Raw genomic sequence first — 22210 nt, 5'->3', positions numbered from 1 at the left:
TATTCGAAGGTCATTAAATGCAACCACATACTTCACCTGAATTTGCATTTATATTGCATGTATTAATCATCTAATTTATTCGCAATAAATGTCAATGATTCCTTGATGTCATTGTTAACAACTCGCATTGTGGCTATTTTTTTCCTCTTTTTTTACATTTTAAAGATATTATATCGACTAAAAAAGTTTGCAGAAGAATCAATTGAATTTTTTTAAACAAAGCATTCAACGACCTCATGACAAGATCTGAACTATTTATTTAGTGCTCATTGATGGCTTTCGCTTTGGAGAACTTTCGGGCCTCAAAATAGAAATTTCTCTAAGCAAAAGTTGCCAATTGATAAATTTAAACGTATTATTAATAAAACACTTTGGTATAACTATGTACGATAGGTGCTCAAATGTCGAGATCCGTACATTATGTAAGGCAGAGATAAGCAATATTGACAAAATCAAGAAAGGAGCTCTGCGTTGGTTTTGACATGTACAGCGAAAGAATGGCTATAAATATTTACAATTCGAATGTTGATGGATGCAGAAATAGCAGAAGACCGAGAAAGACACGGCATGACCAATTACAACAAATACTTCAAGATGGACATGTCAAAAGTCAGAATAATCGGCGCGCATGCATGAGAGGATATATGAATGTAGAGGAAGCGAGATTTGTATACAAAGATAGAGTGATGTGGCAGTCTATCCTCTCTGCCTACCCTTACGGTGACACGGCGTGATGGTTTGTTTTTGTTGTTGTTGACACTTTGCATATTCATTGACACTATTCTTAGTAATGAACTATACGTAGAGGAGAGTGGACTCCTTAGTTTTAGAAAATTATATTTATTTCAGTGCCTGAAATATGTTCACTTAAATAGGGAATTATTTAGTAATACTTTAAATCGTATTAACAATAGATCCGATAGTGTACTGTCAGTTCCAGGATGCAGAACTAATTTCGCACAGAGGCACTCTTTACATGTTGGTCCAAGATCCTTCAATCTTCTACCTAAGAAATTACAAAACATAAAATCACTGGTACAGTTTAAAGTAGGTTTGAGGTCTTGGATCAGCATGGAAGGAACAGATAGACACCTTTTTTAAAAAAATAAATGCATACTGCAAATAAATCCTGTTTTCGTAATATCAGCATATGTTAATTTTGTTTTTCTTTTCTTTCATGGTCATGTCATACCATATTTATATGCTTTAAACTTATAAATCATTAAATAAGGAATGGCCCACGCTCAGACGCTGAAGTCTTTGTGGGCATTTTTTCCAAATTATGTTATAGTTTAATTTTAAGATATATTTTTTAAATTAACAAATTACAACAGGGATGGAGAATACCTTAAATAAGGGATATGGAAGTCTAGGCATTTACAAGACTTATGTCCTGTCATTAGCTGGTTTAAGTGACCACTTTACACACTGTGTAAAATTCACAATTTTTTTAATTTTTCGCTACTTAAACCAGCCAATGACAGGTCATAAGCCCTGTAAATGCCTAGACTTCCATATTCCCTTATTTAAGGTATTCTCCATCCCTGTTGTAATTTGTTAATCTTAATGACTCCCGAGGGAGTGAAATCCAGTATTTTGTCTACAAACATTTGGACAAACTCAAATATTGTTATAAAGAGGAAATATATAAATAAAACTTTTATTTTATTGGTTCGTAGGAAGAACGTTTCTTCATAATATTATTGTTGTAATTGGATTAGGCCTTAAATTTCTTTATATATATTTATAATTCTTCTGTACGGGTGATGTCACTGAACTCCTCTAAACGACTTAACCGATTTACGTGCGGTTTTCAGCGAAATGTAGATCTTTGCGCTGCGGGTGTTCGTAGATATTAAAAATTTCAATCGTAAATTATTATTATTATTGTATTTTTTAAAGTTTATTTTTGTAATTAAAATTCTATGTAAATATCTGTATGGAAAAAGAAAAAAATAATATAAAATATACAGCTATGATTAAACAATAGGTAAATAATATGGTTTGAACCACCTTTGTAAAATGCCTATAAACCATTTAATTTAAGTAAAATATTGACTTTAATAATCAGAAAAACAATTTTACTCACACACAGTATAAAAATAATAATATTTTGTTATCAGTTCAGTCCACTTTGGTACTTTAGACTTGAATAATTCAGTCAGATTTCCCTCTTCGTAGATATAACAGGTTAGTTACCCAGTTTCCTTATATATACCGAGAACACATACGATGTTTGCTCGGAGACACTTTTCATATAAGAGTGTTCAACGTCTTGGATGAACACATTAAGTTCATCAAAGCAACGTCCTTATTTAAGATGAAGATCCACAATTGGATTTTATCGAGGGGTAAAGACCACTGTGTATAAGATTGCTTCCGGAATAAATATATAATATCGAGGCTGTCTTCATTATTATTCATATACGTATATATGTATATCATCTTTGAATAAACTTAATAGTGGTGTTTTATTATATAAATAAAAGACGAGTGATACTTTAATCCACAAATTTGGAATATCCAGTGACCGGTTTCATCGTTTTCGCGACATCTTCGAGACTGGTATTGGTACTTAAAATAGCATTATATCAACTCATTAGTTAACCCAAAAAAAATAAAAATTTGATAATGATCCCTAAGATAAAAATAACTTTATTTAATTTACTTTCATATAATTTTGAATTATATATCCTTACCTCTGTTTTGTATAAATGCATTGAATTCCTTAATTAAGATACCAGTCTCAAAGATGTCGCGAAAGCGTTGAAACCAGTCACTGGATATTCCAAATTTGTGGATTAAAGTATCACTCGTCTTTTATTTATGTAATAAATTACAATAAACTTCCATCAAGACCTTTCACTTACAAACTTAGATGTTTTAATAGTGGTGCTTAATTATTTGTAAATATATATTTTAACTATTGCTAATCGAAGCATAAAATTATTTATTATTATTACAATATTTGAGTTTGTCCAAATGTTCATAGACAAAAGACTGGATTTCACCCCCTCGGGGGTCATTAAGATAAACAAATTACAACAGGGATGGAGAATACCTTAAATAAGGGAATATGGAAGTCAAGGCATTTACAGGGCTTATGACCTGTCATTGGCTGGTTTAAGTGGCCACTTTACACACTGTGTAACATTCACCATTTTGCCTATGTTTGAACATCCATATTTCTTCAATTCTTCCATCTGTTGATTTTAGTGAAGTCAAAGAGCTGAAACCTTTATTATTGTGAAGAGATTCATCTGACTGAATTATTTCACATACTAGGCAACACCTGAAAACAATTTTTCAATTTTTAAACTTCTTGGACCAGTTGGTTTCACTACAATATTTGAGTTTGTCCAAATGTTCATAGACAAAAGAAGGTATTCTCTCCATCCCTGTTGTAATTTGTTAATTTATTATTATGTTTATTAAATTACATATTCTACCATATAGATGTGTTACTATTATTACTTTATTGTATTATTTTGTTTTTTTTTACATTTTCATCATTCCCCTATCTGCACCGATGGTACCTTGATCATCTGTTAAATAAAGATAAGATGATCAGTCTTACATTTCAGGTCCCGGTCCAGGGACATTGAAGTATCGTAGTGTCAACCACCTTTAAAATAAATATTTCATGTCGACCCTGCCAGGAATCGAACCCGAGACCTCGGGAGTGGTAGGCAAATGCGCCAATCACTACAATACGAGGCTGACTTATCCCCGCTCGATTTCCTGTTGAGGAATTGTATCTGAGTGTAGCCATTGAGGCGAAAACACTTGTCCAGGTTTCGAGTTCTATTTCACACACAGAACTTCATTCTTCATCTGTCTGGACACAGAAATTAAATATGTTTCTTTACCAAATGTTTGACCACTAAGTTAGTGCTTTAAATATTAATGATATGTTTTTAAAATTTATTAATTTAATTTAATTATAAATTTGGGTACATGGACACTCAAACATCGACGGTAACGAGTCAGCCGATGAATTGACAAGGCTGGGAGCTGAGGCAGCCCCGATTGGCCCCGAGACCTACTGTGGGTTGCCCAAATGTCCTCCTCGTAACGAGCTTAGGTGGTTTGCTTTCGACCCAATAAGCTCAGCCGAAATCGAGTGAGGGTTATCACTAGAGCCCGACCAGGGCACTGCAGATTGAACAAACACCTGGCAAAAATGAACCTTTCCAAAACACATATACACTTTCTATGCTAATGTGCTGCTTTGCATCATAAATGGGGTCTCATCCTCGGGGGACCATTGGTTAAACCTGAGGATGTTGAAGAGCTCGCCCCCTAACTAATAGCCCAATACTTTACGAATCTGGGTCTGGAGGGGGAGAACTATTCTCGGAAACCCGTTACGATAGATCTTCACAGGTGTCAGTGATGTCAGGAGCTCGCATAGCACTGACCCCCACCTTTCAGAATACGAATAATGTTTTTTTAATAATAAGTTTAAGCCACATTTAATTTAGAATTGTTTACAAGTGACCGGATTTTGTTGTGACGAACATTTCATAAATTGTAGAAAAAAATGTAAAAATAAAATCAGTTGAAATAATCACTAATTCTGAATTATGCCAATAAATATGACATCAGAATTGAAAAAATTGCAAATGATAAATTGTTATCAGACACCTAATGACAAAACCACAGTGGTTTGGAAAGTAGATATCAATAGTGTGTGTAAAATTACAATAATTGATAATTTATTTAGGTTATCCTTTCTATAATGTTCTATACCGAGGAAAAGCATTTAACCCTTTCAGCCCGGTTGTTCATTTAAACATACACAAATTTTAATATTTTTTTACTCTCATTTAAACCAGTCAAAGTCAGGTCATAAGCCCTGTAAATGTCAAGACTTCTCAAAATGTTTTCCCTCTCTGTTGCAACAAATTTATTTCTAAAATCAATCTATAGAAAAAATATTTTTAATTTAAAGGTCATCGATCGTTTGAACGCTGTGTTCTCCAAACAGATTTGTTTTATTCTAAAGATAGGTATATAATTTTCATACTACAGTTGTATGTGATGTAATAATTTTAGTATATTAAAATAAAATCACTTTGTTTTTATGTACCATTTATATTTTTATAATTTGACAACCAACTAGTTTCGGCAACACTATGCCTTCTTCAGATCTAATATTACAAACTAATATAACATATTATAATAATTAAAATACGTGTAAAGTTTATTTCACTTTTATTTATAAAATTTTACCAGTGACTGGATTTCATCGTGACCGACATCGTCAGACGTCAGATGTCGGTCACGATGAAACCCGGGCACTGGTAAAAATTTGTAAATAAAAGTGGAATAAAACCACATACATATTTTTATTATTATAATTAAAATGTGGTTCCACCAAGAAATGTCAGTAGAAAAACTGAATATGTTAACATAGCAAATATACAATTTTCACATTGAGGGTAGAGTGGGCGTGGCTACGGGAGTAGAGAGGAGAGGGGATTTGTGTGTGGATTTAGGGAGAGGGAACATATTTAAAATGGGACTATTACTAAGATTTATTTGATTATTAATAATATATATACTCTCATATACTTTTTTTATTAACAGCCTTCCTAATCTCCAATATTTCAAAATATTCAAGTGCATATCCTTTTTGTTTGTATGTAAAATTTCAATGCCATCTTCAAAGTTGAATGAGTGGCTATTTGTTAGGATATGTTCAGCGAACTCAGAAAAATTATTGTTTTTAAGACATATCATATGTTCTTTAACTCTAGTCGTGGCACATCAACTTGTAAAAGCCTCATTGATCTAATTTATCAGTTCTTTGTTTAGTATTTTTTAGTATACTTCCTATATTATTGGTTGTGTAAAATGCTGGTTTTATGTCACTTGGTAAATCTTTTAAAATTTTATTTAAATAATTGTTAATCTATAAAAATCTTCTCCACTGTCTATTAATATTTAAATCCCTGTTGTCTGAAAACAGAAATTGATTTTGAATAATTTGTTTTTGTTTAAAATATTATCTATAATATTTGGATCGTAGCGTAATAGTTGGTTGTCAAATTATAAAAATATAAGTGGTACATAAAAACAATGTGATTTTATTTTAATATATTAAATAATAATGTTCCACAAAGTAAGTGCTTCAAACATTTTTATTTTTTATTTATTTATTATTTATTATTTACATACAATATTACATTTTAGTTATTTTAAGACAATTTTGACATTTTTTTTTTTTTTTACAGGACTCACCAAGCCAATGAATATGGCTTGTCGGTAAAGATCCTTTACAATTAATAATATGATAGTCCTACATGGTTTTATAATAATAATTACTACTAACTTAGATATAGGGAGCGAAAAAAAAGTACATGTAATTGATGCTTTAAACAAAAAATATTTAGAAGATGTAAAAAAAAAAACAAAAAAATAAGTGAATGATCATGCAATTTTAAGATAAAAAGTAAATAAATACAGAACCGGAGTACCAAAATTTTAAACATAAGTGTTTACATATTTAATAGGCACAAAGCATTTTATTAAAAACATTATTTATTAACATATCCATATCTATATCTATATGTAAGTCTATATCTATATATCATCCTCATCCATATCCATACATATTTATACCCGTACATGCACACATACATATCCATACATACATATATACACATATATACACATACATACATACATACATACATACATGTGAACATACATATACACACATAAACATCCATGAAAATATTACTTAGTTATAAATTCTATTTTATATATATCTATATTTACAAATTTTCATTTTTTTAATATATAAACTCCTGATCGAATAGCCAGTCTATTTTTTATAAAAATCTTTTTCATTTTAGTTTCAGAATGGCGTCACCAGACGCATTTTACCTGACGCAGTCCACACTCAGGGCTGTGTCTGCTCTCAACAGTCCCGACTATGACGGAGTATTGCTGGTCGTATACCCCGCCGATACCAACGTAGAAGCCCCTTCACCTCTGGCGAAAACGGTGCAAGAGGCACTCAAGTTGGATAGTGCACTCAAATCGGTGAGTTGTTATTTAGATACCCGCAGATTTACCCGGTGAAGACCGGGCCCCGAGAATCTGGTAACATTCTTACAGCAGGCCCCCAATAGTCCGAACACCAAAAATTTATACCCTGTCCGGATTCAATTTTCAATTTTTTCAATTTTATTTATTCATATACATGTACATTACAAAATGGAATATCTTAATTCATACATATAGAAATAATTCAAATGGTATGGTTAAATTAGGTATATATAAAAGTAACACATAATATCCAGAGAATAATATGTTAAAAAAATAAGAGAATCTTGTAACGAAAAACTCCCTCAGAGACGTGAAAAATGTCAATGTCCAAAGTAATATTGTTCAACATAGAGATAGCCCTTCCAACAGGCATAACCATTGCCAGGTTGGTCCTGTATATTGGAATTTTATATTCAATTTATTTATTTATTTATTTTAAATATAACATATACATTACAAAAATATATTCAATACGTACATATTATAAAAAAGAAAAAAAAATACACGAAAGAGACTCATGTCAAAGTAGTCGAAGAATCCTGCTCCGGAAAACCCCTTCGGATACATGAAACAGATCAATATCCAGAGCGATGTTGTTCAGCATAGCGGTAGCCCTTCCAACAGGCATAACCATAGGCAGGTTGGTCCTGAATATCGGAATATGAAACAATCTATGCTGACGCTGTCTTAGGTAATTATCAGGAACATACAAACCAATGCTCATCATAATTATCGATCATACCGCAACAATCGATAAAAATGTGTGGTCAAATACACATTTCTTCTAGTCTCTAAACTGTAGTAGCCGAGCATACCCTGGAGAAGGAATGTGAAACAGTCTATGCTGACGCTGTCTAAGGTATTATTATTAATTATCCGGAACATAAAAGCTAATGCTCCGCATAATTTCAGGGTTGTCAATAATACCGCGCAACAATTGAAAGAAGTGCGTAGTTAAATACACATTCCTTCTGGTCTTCAAACTGCTGTAACCGAGCACACTCTGGAGGAATCAGCGGGATAAAGCCATGGATAATATTCGCACTCCCTTATGTAGAGAAACCGAAGAAATTTCTTCTGAACCCTCCCCACCACAAGAGAGTATTTCGGGCAGATATTTAGAAAGGCATTTTAAAAAATAAAACAAAGTTTAGACGTGATTTCCAATACTATCCCAAAGTAAATATAAAATGAATACGCTGTATAGTTTGAGGATTTTAGGTAGCCATTTTCTACACTCTCGCTACCTGTTACCTGCCAAAGCCGCGATGATCCAAACTTCATAGTAGTCCACCTTTCCTACCTGTCTTGGGGGCATACGCTGAGAAACTTTCGGCTTTTATAAAAGACGAAGGTCTGGCGGCCACGGGCTCATAGACTATTACATATTTTACGGAGTATAATACCGTATGTCATCCATATGATATTTTACTTGTCTTTTCCGAAGTACAATATTGTATGCGCATTTTTACAAAAACCACAAAACATTTAAAGTTTTTTATAAGCTCATATGAAAAAAGATATGCATGCCATTTTTTTCAAAAATCTAATTATACTGGACAGAAATATTTTTAAACCCTTCTCCTGTAAAATAGCATTTTGCGGGTGTCGATATATTACTAAATCTCCTCATCAAGCCCAAGTCCTTAAATAAGTCCTCGGGTTTGACCAGTGGTCCCCCGAGGATGCGGCTTATCACATAACATGTGTAAAGGTGTTTCATCATCTGCACTGCATCACCTACATCTAGAAGCTTCGGATCGATTCATTCTAGCGAAGTTTTTATTCAATCTGCAGTGGCCTGTTAGGGCTCCAGTGATAACCCTCACTAGGTTTCAGCCAAGCCTCATTAGGTCAAAAGCAAAGCTTTGCGAGTACTTCAGTAGGTTCTTTTTGCCAGAGCAGTATGCTCTAACAGACTAATTTCATATGATTCGTCTCACATTCCGAAAAAAGAATCTGACCCCCTTTTAAAAAAAAATGTGTGTAATGTTTTTTTTTTTTTACTGTAGGAAATAGCTGTTGTGCAGTGTCCTAACGTAGCCGGTTCCAGGCTGGTTATATCCCCAACTGGGCATATCTCTCCCTATAATGATGTGAGGTAAGATTTGAGTCGTCTGTTTCCAAAACCGGCTTTCTCCCTATGGCCGCCATAGGGAGATAGCGGGTTTTGGAAATAATTTATGTGAAAACAATTTTGTGAAAATTCAGATATTTTATTTTTTATATGGGAGTTGCTTTATACAGGGTTTATATTTCAAAAGTGGATTTTTCTGCAATTAAATTTATCTAAACTGTTGGGATCAGGAGAGATATACTAATGTGGGCCAATCAGGAACTTCTCAGCATTTGCTCATGTGGAGAGGAAACCACTTAAAACTCTTCAGGAGAAGCCGGCCTGTTGGCAGCAGTCAACAGGCCTTCCGTTCCACTAGAGGAGTGTTCGGCATTTTGTTCCCCACTTTGGTTTATTTTACCAATTGACTGCTCTATATTGACCGTGTATGATACTACCTTTCGTGTGAGTTCTTTATTACGTATAAACTAAACTAAACTCAAATATTGTACTGACCCCCGTTGAGTACGCCCCCCCGCTGCCCCGGTTCTTGTATCTTCAATAGACATGTAGGATTTTGTAATTGAGGGTTAGAGCTCCTACCCCAGTTAGAGATTGACAGAGAAGACACGAGGTTGCTGTTGGATGTTTATTTGTTACATGGCGAATAAATAATGAATTATTTTGAGCGAGTGTTACGGCGTTAAGGAGTTGAAGAGACTGCACTTGGACTACGTGCTGGAACTGAGTGACTTCGTCGAGCTGGACTGACTGACTGAACTAAACTTGTCGGGCTGACTGACTGCGTCCTGTGGTCTCTTTATAGACCACGTTCGAATGTATGTATGAATGTCAATATGTTCATTATGTTATTACGCGTCCATGTAGCTAAAGAATTATTCTTTTTTCCATTATTAAATAGTATTTTCAGCATTTTTTGAGTGCCAATCTCTACTTACTGATTTTACTTTAATAACAAATAAAATGTCTTTTGTAAAATTTGCAAAATGGTCCATTGAACATACAAGAACTGGGGCAGCGCCCTGGCAAATACGACTTCAAAAATATCAATACCCTTAAACTCTTCTATTCCCTAGTTTGCTCGGACCTAGAGTATTCCTCTGTTATCTGTCCTCCATATTATGATGTTCACATCAAGAATTGAATCAGTTGAAGTTGAACCAGTTAAACATCGATTTTTAAGAAAGATAGGCAGGAGGTTGGGCTTATCCAGAGACCAATATACGTATAATGAGTTCGAAACTAGCTTAAATATATCCTCTCTTCAAGACCGTTGAAATAAATCCGACCTTCTAGTCCTATTTAAAATTCTCAACTCACTCTTTGATGCGCCTGAACTACTGAGCTCAATAAAATTAAATATCCCCTAGAAACCTCAGATAAAACTTAATCTTTCATACTGATAACCATAGAACTAACTTTGGTTTTCATTCCCCTATGCCCAGAATTCTTAGGTCTGCCAACAAACATACCAGTCTTGACCTTTTTGATAAGAAGTTGTCTTCTTTCAAATGATCACTGAATCAAATTCAATTATAAACACCTCTCTCCCGCTTCCATTCCCACCAAGTCTACTATATACCATTGTGTCTTTCTACTTTCCTTTATAATAATTTTCTATGCATAAATATGTCCTTAAAAATGCCTATTAGGTGTATATATAAATAAATAAAATAAAATATTTCATGTGGATAAAATGACATTATTTTGAGAAAAATGCCAAGTGCTGTATACAATTACATATTTTGTATAATTCATTTATTAATTAATTAAAAATTACACTTGTTTAAATATTAATTAACTTATTAAGGCTTTTCAGGCTGTGCCTGTATCAAGCCATAATAATTAACAATAAAATATACATAGTAAAATTAATTAGATTAAATTATAATGACCTGTGATGCAATAGAATAACAATCCCGAAAAACAAGGCATAAGTAATAAATAATAAATTGTACAAATTTAGATTCATACCTAATCAAGTATACAAAATAATAGTATCATTGAAATCAATAAAAAAAGAATATATATGTATATATATATATAAAAACATAATTGAAATGATAATTGAGATATGGTTTCTAGAAACTCAATTGTGTGATAAATTAATGTTATTTTATGAAAACATTACGTTTGTTTTCATTACTTGTTTTTAAATGTTTTTTGTTCGCATATAGGTGACCCCCATTGAGTATGACTTCGTCAGAAACGTATCCCTCGTACTCAATGGGAGTACTAAAAAAAATGAACCTCGGATCTCCTGATCCTGAGTCCATGACACTACCACAGGAACGTAACCCATTTCTACAAATCAGTAATCGTTTCATTTCTCCACAGGTGTCTGTATGAAGCAGCCAAGAAAGGAATGAACCGAGCCCTTAAGGCTGGTATCAAGAAGCCCATCCTGGTATTACAAGACTTCCCGAAATTTGAAGAGAGTGCCTTAGTCTTGTGTTTAGGGGCTCTGGACGCCCTCTACGTTGTAAGTCAAGCCGTCGATTCATTATCGAGTTATTTAAGATTAGTAAGACAAGAGTGAATAGTAATGTAGGACGATGGACATATTTAACTCTTTAAAGTCTGTGCTGAAAAATCCCTCTGGAAACGATGCTGTTATGTCCTTTTACATTAAGCAAATGAGAGCATATTTTAAAATCAGGTATTTAAAAACAAGTGTTAATTTTTTCCATAATTTGTAAAAATATTTATGTAATTTAAGTCTTTGTAGCAAAATATGACTTCATGAAAAGAGAATTATATCAAGTCTTGTATTCTATGTAGACTCTGTGATATCATTGAAATTTACAGTAAATAGGCCAAATAACTGATGCGCTATAAAGTCAATTTTGCCGGATTGTTAATTAAAGATTATTTCAAATGAAAAATAAACATAATAATAATAATCATGGTTTATTTAGATTTGTTAGGATGCCCAATTTTACACTCAACGTGGTTCCCAGCACTACATACTACAAAAATGAATACAAATGTGCCTTCTGCTGACTGCGACACGGTACAAATTGCTAGTACTTAAACACACACTTTTTTCTACAAAACACTTAGTATACCCTGAAGACGGCTCCTGCAATGGTAGCCGAAACGTCAGAACAAATCCAACACGCACGGTATCACCCAAAAAAGAAACATTGATAACAGTGACTGAAAACCTTCACACCTATTCAGATAAATAAACGCTAGTATTTTTTCACAATGTGGTCCTTATCACTTGTATCCTTATAGATAAAACTTTTTACACACTTCAATATATTTCGCGCCACGTTCTATTTTACAAATCATTGCCACTTTTTCTCAAATTGAAGCTTGTTGATAGTCATGTTTTAATTCAGGGTTAGGTTTCAACTTATCTGACATCACCCACTCATAATTTTCATTATGCATTGACCATAGACATTAAAAAAAACACTGTAAAACCCCCGAAACAAGGATGTCATTCATAAACTACAAAAGAAGTTGTAAATTGTAATGAGGTGCCGGGCCTGTGCTTGCTAAGTTCACAAAGCTTGGATTTTTTACACGCAATTTCAACCACATGTGTTATACTTGGTCAATTCTGTCGGCTAAAACACCAATTAGGTACTTAGACACTTACATAGTATCGTAAACGTAAACTGATCTTAACGCCCAGCGGCATCGGTAATAAACTAGTCCCCTATTTGGATTTTATTACTTAGGTTCTTATTTCGACAATGATGTTTTTAAACAAATGAAGGGTTTTTGCTCAGCTGTTGACAATATTTTTTTTCGGTATGTCCGAGAATATGCTCCTTATAAAAGTGAATAAATTTATGGAGAAAACTACAAACTAAATTGCCAACTGATGTTTCCTCGTTATATCCGATATCTCGCTATTTCCGTGATCGCTGTAACCAAGTTCGACTATTCAACGCATTGTCGGTTTACTGATATAACCCTCTGAATAACAAAATTTGTGGAAACAAGTCTAAAATGCAGTTATGTGTCTTTTTTAGCCATTGCAAGTTCGTGACAGCGGTGTGAGGACCAAGGTGGACCAACTAGGGGTGTACGGAGCCAATACTTCCAAAGACGTGAACAAGATTGTTAACATAGCTCTCAGCTTGGATCAAGCCAGGTAACAAACAAAAGGAAGTTGTATATTTTTCGCTGGGTTATTATGTTCGAAAAACGACTCAACTCAAAAAATCAACTTTTTGAGAAATTGCAAAAGAAGAATGTATATTGTGTCACGTTTGTATTCTTTCGTCGATTGTTTCGTATTTTTCGAAGTAAGCGCCAAATTTTGAGTTAAAAAGTATACCGAAGGCTTTCAGCTATGAATCTATGAAAAAAAACGTAATAATAATAAATTATTATAATTTGATTAAAATTATTTAATGACAATTCTTGATGCAATTCCATTGTAATGATGTAATCTCCAATCTCCAGTGTGTGATCTCTAGTCTGAAGATGCCCATTAGAGGGTGAAAGCGCTAATTAGTCTATTAGTATTTTTAAACTAATTACTTATATGTAAATCTAAGTTAAAGACCAAAAATCTTTGCAGTGAATTTCTTTACATTTTGTCATGCAATTTATAAGACGGGCAGCCACATTGTGTCCATATTATTGAATTCATTCAGGAGAAAAAAATTGTGTTATTATATTTTTAAAATTAAAAACAAAAACAATGAAACTGTTCAAGCCGCGTACCCCGATGTATTCGAGGTATCTACTCATTTTATTACATTCGACATCGCAAAAAGATAAAATGGTCATTAGTTATTCCAAATTTGATTCAATTATTGCTCGTCTTCTTTCAATAAATTACAATGAAATTCCACCAAGAATTAATTGAAAACCACTAGAAGATATACATGTAACAAATAACATTGTAATTATTTCATTTCTCTTCAGGATTGTGGCTCGAGATGTCGCGGGAGGCGACCCAGAGCGCATGTCTCCCCCCAACATAGAGAAGTACGTGCGCAAGGCCTTCGCGGAGGACCCTCGCGTGCGAATAGAAGTCCACCACGAGCCCTCGGTGCTGGACAACGAGTATCCGCTGCTGGCCGCCGTCAACCGAGGCGCGCACGCGGTGGAGAGACACCGAGGTAAACCGCACTGCGTCATCGTACATCGTACCGAACTCCCAGAGAGATTTCATGACTGAAAATATTTTTAAATTATTTATTTTGAATCTTGAAATAGTGCACACATAAACAAATTAAAATCTACTAATTCTGTGGAAGCAGTTCTAACAAACCAATCTATGCTTATTTTTTATATATTGTGAGTGTTTTATAACAAATTCAGCACTTTAATCTGTTGACACAAATGTATTATAATATTAAACTATGAAATATAACTCTTTTATGCTAAAATGATGGCATAAAACTGTCTATTTCAAAGCACTTAACTCGAAGTACAGTGGTGCCTCGCATAACGAACGCCTCGCACAGCGAACGCTGCACACAACGAACTTCCTTTTCGTTCATTTCACGATTCATACAACGAACTTCGCTTCACACAACGAACTTCGCTTCACACAACGAAGTCGCCCACTTCACACGATCACTGCCGATTTATTGCATCCTTCCGCGCAGGCAGTCGTTAGTCACTGAGCAGTACGCTTAACTTACGCACGTGTCGCAGCAATCGTTGAAGAGGATGTAGAGGAGCTTATTGAGGAACACAAAGAAGAGCTGACAACTAAAGAGCTCCAAACACTTCTGGCCCAACAACAGGACAATGCTCAAAGGGAAGCGTCATCTGATAACGAGGAGCAACAATCAAACAATCAACCAATTCCAACTGCTGACATCAAGAACATCCTGGTCAAATGGAAAGCAGTTCAGGAGTTTACCAATGCCCACTATCCGGATTCCGCTGAAGCAAACAGGATCAACGACCTGTACTCCGATACTCTTGTCCGTTATTTCCGGCAGATGTTGAAGAAAAGAGAGAAACAAACGACTTTGGACAGGTTTTTCACTGCACCATCGGCCAAAAAGCGGAAAATGGATGAAGATGTGCAAGATTCGATTATTTCTTAAAATTAAAAAATGTGTGTTTTTTTCATTATGTTTTTAGATGTATCTAAATAAAAATAATAACAAAAAATTTATCTTTTTTTTATGTCATCTTACCATATTTTATGCTACAGAACGAATTATTTTTTTTAACATGTATTGTTATGGGAAAACGCGTTTCACATAACGAACTTTTCGCATAACGAACTTGCTCCTGGAACGAATTAAGTTCGTTGTGTGAGGCACCACTGTACTATGTTATATGTTACATATTTTACCTATGTACCTAGTACCATGTATAACTTATTGTTAAACAAACAAATAAGTTTCAATGAAGCAGAAGTCTGATCATCTTAACTTCCATCTGTTATTCTTATTCTTAGTGGTGGGGGTCAGTGCTATGCCAGCTCCTGACGTCACTGCAACCTCTGAAAATCTATTGTGACTGGTTTTTTTGTTAACTTCCTTTTGCTGTAAATGGCCCAAACGCCTTTTCATAAACTTTGTCTGAGTCTGAGATGTTTCCAGGCCGCGTGGTCTTCATCCACTACAGTCCGGAGAACTTGGAGCTGGTCTCCGACACGGTGCTGCTGGTTGGGAAAGGGGTCACGTACGACACGGGCGGGGTGGACGTGAAGTACGGGGGGAATATGGCCGGCATGTCGCGCGACAAGAGCGGCGCGGGAGCAGTGATCGGCTTCATGAAGGTAAACCGAAATTGCTCTTCGTATTACAATTTTCGCCATTTTCGTTAATAACTGCTAAATTAGGAATCATTTTGATATTGAGCTGGGATAAACGGAAATCAAAGTGTGATAAATCGATTCCCGCTGCGTCCCTCTTGGGCATGCTTGGGACCGACAGTTTGCAACTTAGAAGGGATGGGTTCACTCTGACCCGTTTTTTCTGATTTCAATTTCAATTTCTTTATTTTATATGTTTATGTACATTACAAAAAGGTTTCAAGGCATACATAACACGAAAAATTTATTATATTCTTAGTTTTCATTTGAACAAAAACGTCATATTGACTTGTACAAATCATGATACACAGTTAACAAACGTTGAGAAACAATAAAGTTTTAATGTCATTTAATTGCAATGTTTAAAACAACAATATAAATATTTAATGTTAAAAAAAGATAGTTCAAAAAGCCGCGACCTATATGACAGTTGTTTTTAGTGATGCCATAGAAAAAAAGTGATACCGTATACATAAAATTTCCCAACCTTTAGGGGAAAAATTATTTTATGTTATTTTATGCAAATTCAAAATTCTATTTTTGTTTTTTTTTTATTTACACATAAAATAATTTTAACATGCTGTTTTTAAATCAAATAAAAAAACAGATTACATAATATTGTTTTAAAAAATATAAAAATATTTTTCGTGAAATCATTGAATATAGGTTTGAAAAAAAATATAGACAACTTCCACTCATCACCGTTTTTACTATTTTTTTGGAAGTATATGTACACTATAGTGTAGCAAATAAATTATATTTTTATCTAATTCCTAATTTTTCCATACATTTTTCATTTCCTCACTTTAGCTTTTATTTTTTTGCTCCCTTGAAAAACGTAAAAAGGGGGTTTTACTGTATACATTAAATGTTTATAAAACTTTCAATTCCTATGCACAAAAACAATATTAAAAATGAAAACCGACAGTTTAAACACTCTCTTGAAAAATTGTTAATTTGTGACATTTGAGGTTTTTAAACCAATGTCTAATTATTTTCAACTAAATTTAGTATTGAAAGCAGGTACTGACTTGTTCTTTATTATAGTTAAAATACAATACAGAGTAAAGTTATAAAAGTATACAATAAATAGCCATTTTTCTTTCATATTTTTGACAGGCCCTCCAACTCCTGAAGCCCAAGCACGTGAAGGCCACTGCCGTCCTGGGCTTGGTGAGGAACTCCATCGGAGCCGACAGCTATGTGTCGGATGAGCTGATCATCGCTCGCAGCGGAGCCCGTGTCAGGGTGGGGAATACCGACGCCGAGGGCAGAATGGTCATGGCCGACTTACTTTGTCTGGTAATTCATTTATTTTATGTAGAAAAAATATTTCAATTAATTATGATTAATTAGAAAAGCCTTCGTCGTACTTCTGATCTCATGCCACAAATTTAAATAATGTTACGAAGAACATTGTAAAGCCAATAAAAAAAAATGATTTAAAGGTTTTCATATAAATTTGTGTAAAGTGAACCGAGGGAATAATGTTTTACTGTCAAACGCAAACATAGTCTAAAAACTTAGTTTGATTTAACATTGGAGCCAGACAGACGTCGCGTCGCTTGAGGTATCGTTGGTATATCTGCCTACGAAAAACGTTTTTTCTGTGCATCTTATAAAATACCATTAATATGTAGCTTCATTGAAATAATTGTTTAAATTAATTCTTTATTTTTTTACAATTAATTTATATTATGTTTCTAGGTTTATGTAAAATACTTTAACTTCATTATTACTCTCTGGCGTTTATTTTTTAATTTTAATAGTTAAAATTGATCATTAATACAAGATTATGTTTGTTATTATTTTGATTATTTTGTTGTAATTTTTCTAGTTATTAAGTTCTATCTTCCTTCTAATATTTGACTGTAAGTTTCTCTTTTCTGTTAAATAGGCGCTATCAGGTTTTGGTGGGTTTTTCTGTTGGTGCCCATTTCAATTCATGTTGAAATTTTGTTAGTTTAATTATATGTTTATTATTACAATTAATATTTTGATGTTATTCTTGTACTTATATTTTTGTCGTCTATTTTGTCTTCTTTTCTGTTTGTGTTATTCTTATGTAAATTAATGTTACTTGTTTTTGGCCGATGTTATCATGTTTTGGTAGAAGGCCCTAATAAAGGAAAAAAAATAAAAATAGGATATTACATTAAGCAATGTGTTGCTGGACTATTTTTATTTACTCCCCTAATAATTCAAATCAGACAAAGCCACGGCAAAGCGTGGCCGGGTTCAGCTAGTATTCAATAAAAAAATAAACTCAATTTCAATTTTATTATCAGCTCGAATTAGGTTAATTAAACAATTTTTTTTTTATAACTATCTATCAAAAGGAAAATAATTTATTATTTTGAAAATGTTTCTAGATGAAGGACCAAGCTAAAAAAGAAGTGAACCCGCATATCTACACTGTGGCCACGCTCACCGGCCACTCCATCAAGACTGTGGGGATCGGATACGGAATCGTTCTAGACAACTTTGTTGCAAAGTAATTTGATTATTTTATGTATTTATTTATCCTCGCGTTTCCACATTTACCAATCATCCATGAGGTTCCGAGTTTGATTCCCCCGGCAATGTTGACTTGAAATATTGATTCAAGTGTTTTTTCACTGCAATATTCCAAATTTGGTCTGTGGCATCTGGTACTCAATTATTTTTTCCAACACAATTTACGTCATCATACCCTGATGGTTCGCAGAGCACTCCGATGATACTCCAGATGCAGCATATCTCGATCCAGTCCAGGAAGGGTAGGCAGAAGGGATAGAACGCCATATCACTCTGTTTTTGCATACAGATCTCGCTTCCTCTACATCCATACATCTTCTCGCATGCATCATGCACGCCGATTATTCCGGCTTTTGACATGTCCATTTTCCAAGTATTTGTTGTATTTAGTCGTGTCATGTCTTCTCGGTCTCCCTCTATTTCTGCATCCATCAACGTTCGCATCGTAAATCGTTTCAGCCGTTCTCTCGCTGTCCATTCGCTCCACATGTCCAAACCAACGCAGAGCTCCTTTCTTGATTTTGTCAATAATGCTTATCTCAGCCTTACATAATGTAATGTCTAAAAACACCTTTCTTAAATAAATATTTTATGTCAATCATGTCGGGAATATAAACCAAGACCTCTTGCATGGTAGGCAAATGAACTGACCATTGCACTACGAGGTGGACGCTAAATATGGTTTAAAATAACATCGTAGAGGAGGATAAAAAAATGTATTTTTAGTGGGTAACTCACAAATGATGATTTTGGAATTATCTAGTTGTAGTAATTACCTAGTTGTAGTAATTACCTAATTGTAGTGATTACCTAATTATTGTGATTACCTAGTTATTGTAATTACCTAGTTTTTATAATTACCCTGCGATATAATATCGACGCTGGAAAGGAAAAAGTTACCAAGCGACATGTAACAATTTTACAGAAGAGCCAATCAAAGAATTTAAAAAAAAATTAATACTGATTCTCAGATTCTAAATTTTTATTTAAATTATGTCGGAATCATGCCAAAATAATACGGATATGTGAGATTTTTTTTATTAATTTAAAAAACTTTATTCAATTAAAATTATTTATTGACAATTCTTTGTAGAATTTCGTTGTAATGATATAATAACCCTCTGTTTCATTGAAATATTATGTTTTGTATCTCTTTTGACTTATTTTTTAAATGTACTTACACTTAAGATAATATTTAGTTTTTTATCCTTACGCTGTATAATATTTACCAGTCTGAAAATGCCCGTTAGAGGGTGAAAGTGCTAATTGGTCAAATAAATAAGTGGAATTGTACCATCCACCGTTGTTTAATTTGTAACTTATATTTAAATATAAGTTATTATGTAAAGAAAAACTTAAATTGGCTCTTCTGTAAAATTGCTACATGTCACTCGGTAACTTTTTCCTTCCCAGCGTTGATACGCTTGGAAACAAAGAGGAGATTAGACTTTGAACAAAGGTTCGAAGGAACAAACAGCCAAACTAAAATGGCAGTGGCGAGACAGGACAGCGTCAGATTGTCGCGAGACCACAAAAATGATGCACAGATCGTCCAGCTTGCGGGCCGTGAGGGCAGCAGACAGTTGAAGTAGAAAAGAGTTTGGAAGAAGCCCACGTCCAGCGGTGGAAGGAATGTGGCTAGCAGTGTGCAAGTAAGCTATATAATACGGAGTCATTAGACTAATTTGAATGCGGGATTATTGCAGGAGAGAGGATCACGCCAGGAGGCTGCAGAAGAGCGGGGACAGCATGGCGGACATGCTGGAGGTGTCCACACTTCGCCGGGAGGACTTTGCCGCGCACCGCGGGACCTTCGAGGGCGACCACACTTTGCAGTCGGGTAACGGTTCCTCTACCGCCACAGAGAGGGGCCACCAGGTAACGCTGCCACTCTACTTTCGCTTACTCGGAAGGTTGACCATTAAATTAGATGACATATAATACTGGATTCTTGAAAGCATGGTGAATGCGATCCAAATCAAATCCCTTAGACAAGTGTGTGGGAAATAAATATTAAATATTCTCCCGTAAAATATTGATTTTATCGGTTGATGAGATATTTGTAGACTGTTGATCAACACCATGGGATCTCATCTCTTTTACAATTTGTATGTATTCATTGAAATTCCAGAAACCCGCCAGTTTCCTGATCATCGCCTCGGGTTTGGAAGGACAAGAAGTGAAATATTCCCACCTGGACATCGCTCCCAGTGCCGGAATAGCCCCCGAGGAACCGACCGGCTCTCCCATGATGGCTCTAGCGCACTTCTACAATATCTGGAACGACGCGTAACCACCGTTCATCATCGTCATTCGGCATCAGCATGTTCAGCTCCAGATAAAGTCTAGAGACTATAAATGTCGCAGTGAAAATCCGCCTTCTGAATTAGTTCATATTTAATGTCCACCGTGCCGGGAATCAAACCCACACCGCCAGTTACACAGTTGGCTATTTGACCGACTGCTGTCACTTTAACTGGCCATTTGTTGTGTAATTCATATCCCATTACTTCCCGATCCAATTGGCACTTCGGCGTCATTTTGATAGTCTTTATCAAATGTCAATCTTCAGCAATTTTGTATAGAACATCATTTGTACAAGTATTGACACAATACTATTTTATACCATTTTAGTTTAATGATTAAATCAAGTTAAATAAAAATAACAAATTGCAAATAGATAGTGATTTCTGTCAGGAAAATCTTCATTATTCAAAAACTTTAATTCATTGCTGTTTACAATATTATCTACATAAGTAATCCCAACAATTATTATGTAATTGATGATAAAATATCGAAGACTTTTTTTGAAATATTTTTTACTTTTAATTGTGATAATAATTGAAAAATGACAAAATTTTTAAAGGCATATTAGATTTCACGAGTTTCGTCAAAATAGACAGGTATTACAATACACACATATTAATGTTTTTTTTGTAGATATTTCTTGATAATTGTTTATTTTGATAAAAGTATCAATAAAATTCCTCGTTAAGTTTTTTCACCAACTAGCACTTTCGGCCAAGTAGATATTTTCAAGACTGGTAAATTATTTACATTTTCCACCAGGTAAGTATTTTATTTAGGGACAGTCAACAAAACATTTCATTTTTACGTGAAGAAAGATTATTATTTGACTAAAAATGTTGCCTGCTTAGGCGAAAATGCTGCAAGGTCAAGTAACAAAACGTAACCTAGGAGTTTTAAGGATATTTATAACAAAATCTGACAGATAATTTTTACACGAGAAGGATTTGGAAGTCTGGCGTTTACAGATGTTTTATTATTTATTTTTATCTGTTTAGTTTAAGTGATCATTTTATCCAACCAATCACTGTTAGGTCTGGATAACCATATTATTTTATATCTCGGAATATCCATCTAATGACTTAAATAATGTAAAAAAAATATTTTTGATTTGAAAAATCTTTTTAGATGTTAGTTTTTTTAATATTTTAAAAAACAAAATATACAATATCGTGTTACACATTGCTTTTAGCTACAGAATTATACAAGTATTTATATTTATTACTCGCTGTACTTTATATTTTAAAATGTGCTTAACTGTATCGGGTCAATTATATATTATTTTAATCACATTATTATAACTCCTCAACAGTAATAACAGAATGTACAAGAAATGCTAGAAATATTTCCAAAGTAATGTTATGTAATGTATCAAATTTGTTCAGTTAGAAAACCAAATGAATATAATATTTACATTTTGTAATAATTTTTTACCTCTTTATTTTAATTGCATTTTATATAAACATTTACTGGAATTTGAATAAAAGTTATTCTTTGAA

At 33.9% G+C, this 22210-nt stretch overlaps 1 protein-coding gene across 1 annotated transcript; it reads left to right on the top strand.

Moving 5' to 3' along the window:
• The first annotated feature begins 2177 nt into the window (after nucleotides 1-2177).
• Dip-B (Dipeptidase B) lies at nucleotides 2178-22210 on the top strand. The gene is made up of 11 exons (XM_088238733.1): nucleotides 2178-2190; nucleotides 6864-7053; nucleotides 9072-9160; nucleotides 11474-11618; nucleotides 13126-13247; nucleotides 14030-14226; nucleotides 15673-15851; nucleotides 17007-17189; nucleotides 18260-18381; nucleotides 20111-20282; nucleotides 20536-22210. Exons 2-11 carry the CDS (start codon nucleotides 6871-6873, stop codon nucleotides 20695-20697), a joined length of 1554 nt encoding a protein of 517 aa, XP_088094859.1. The 5' UTR covers nucleotides 2178-2190; nucleotides 6864-6870; the 3' UTR covers nucleotides 20698-22210.

This window comes from Micrasema longulum, unplaced genomic scaffold (assembly GCF_059751315.1).
Source record: "Micrasema longulum isolate JH-2025_06_02 unplaced genomic scaffold, ASM5975131v1 h1tg001955l, whole genome shotgun sequence".
NCBI lineage: Eukaryota > Metazoa > Arthropoda > Insecta > Trichoptera > Brachycentridae > Micrasema > Micrasema longulum.
Note: the sequence above shows the minus strand (reverse complement) of the source record. Positions and strands in the feature narration are given on the sequence as shown.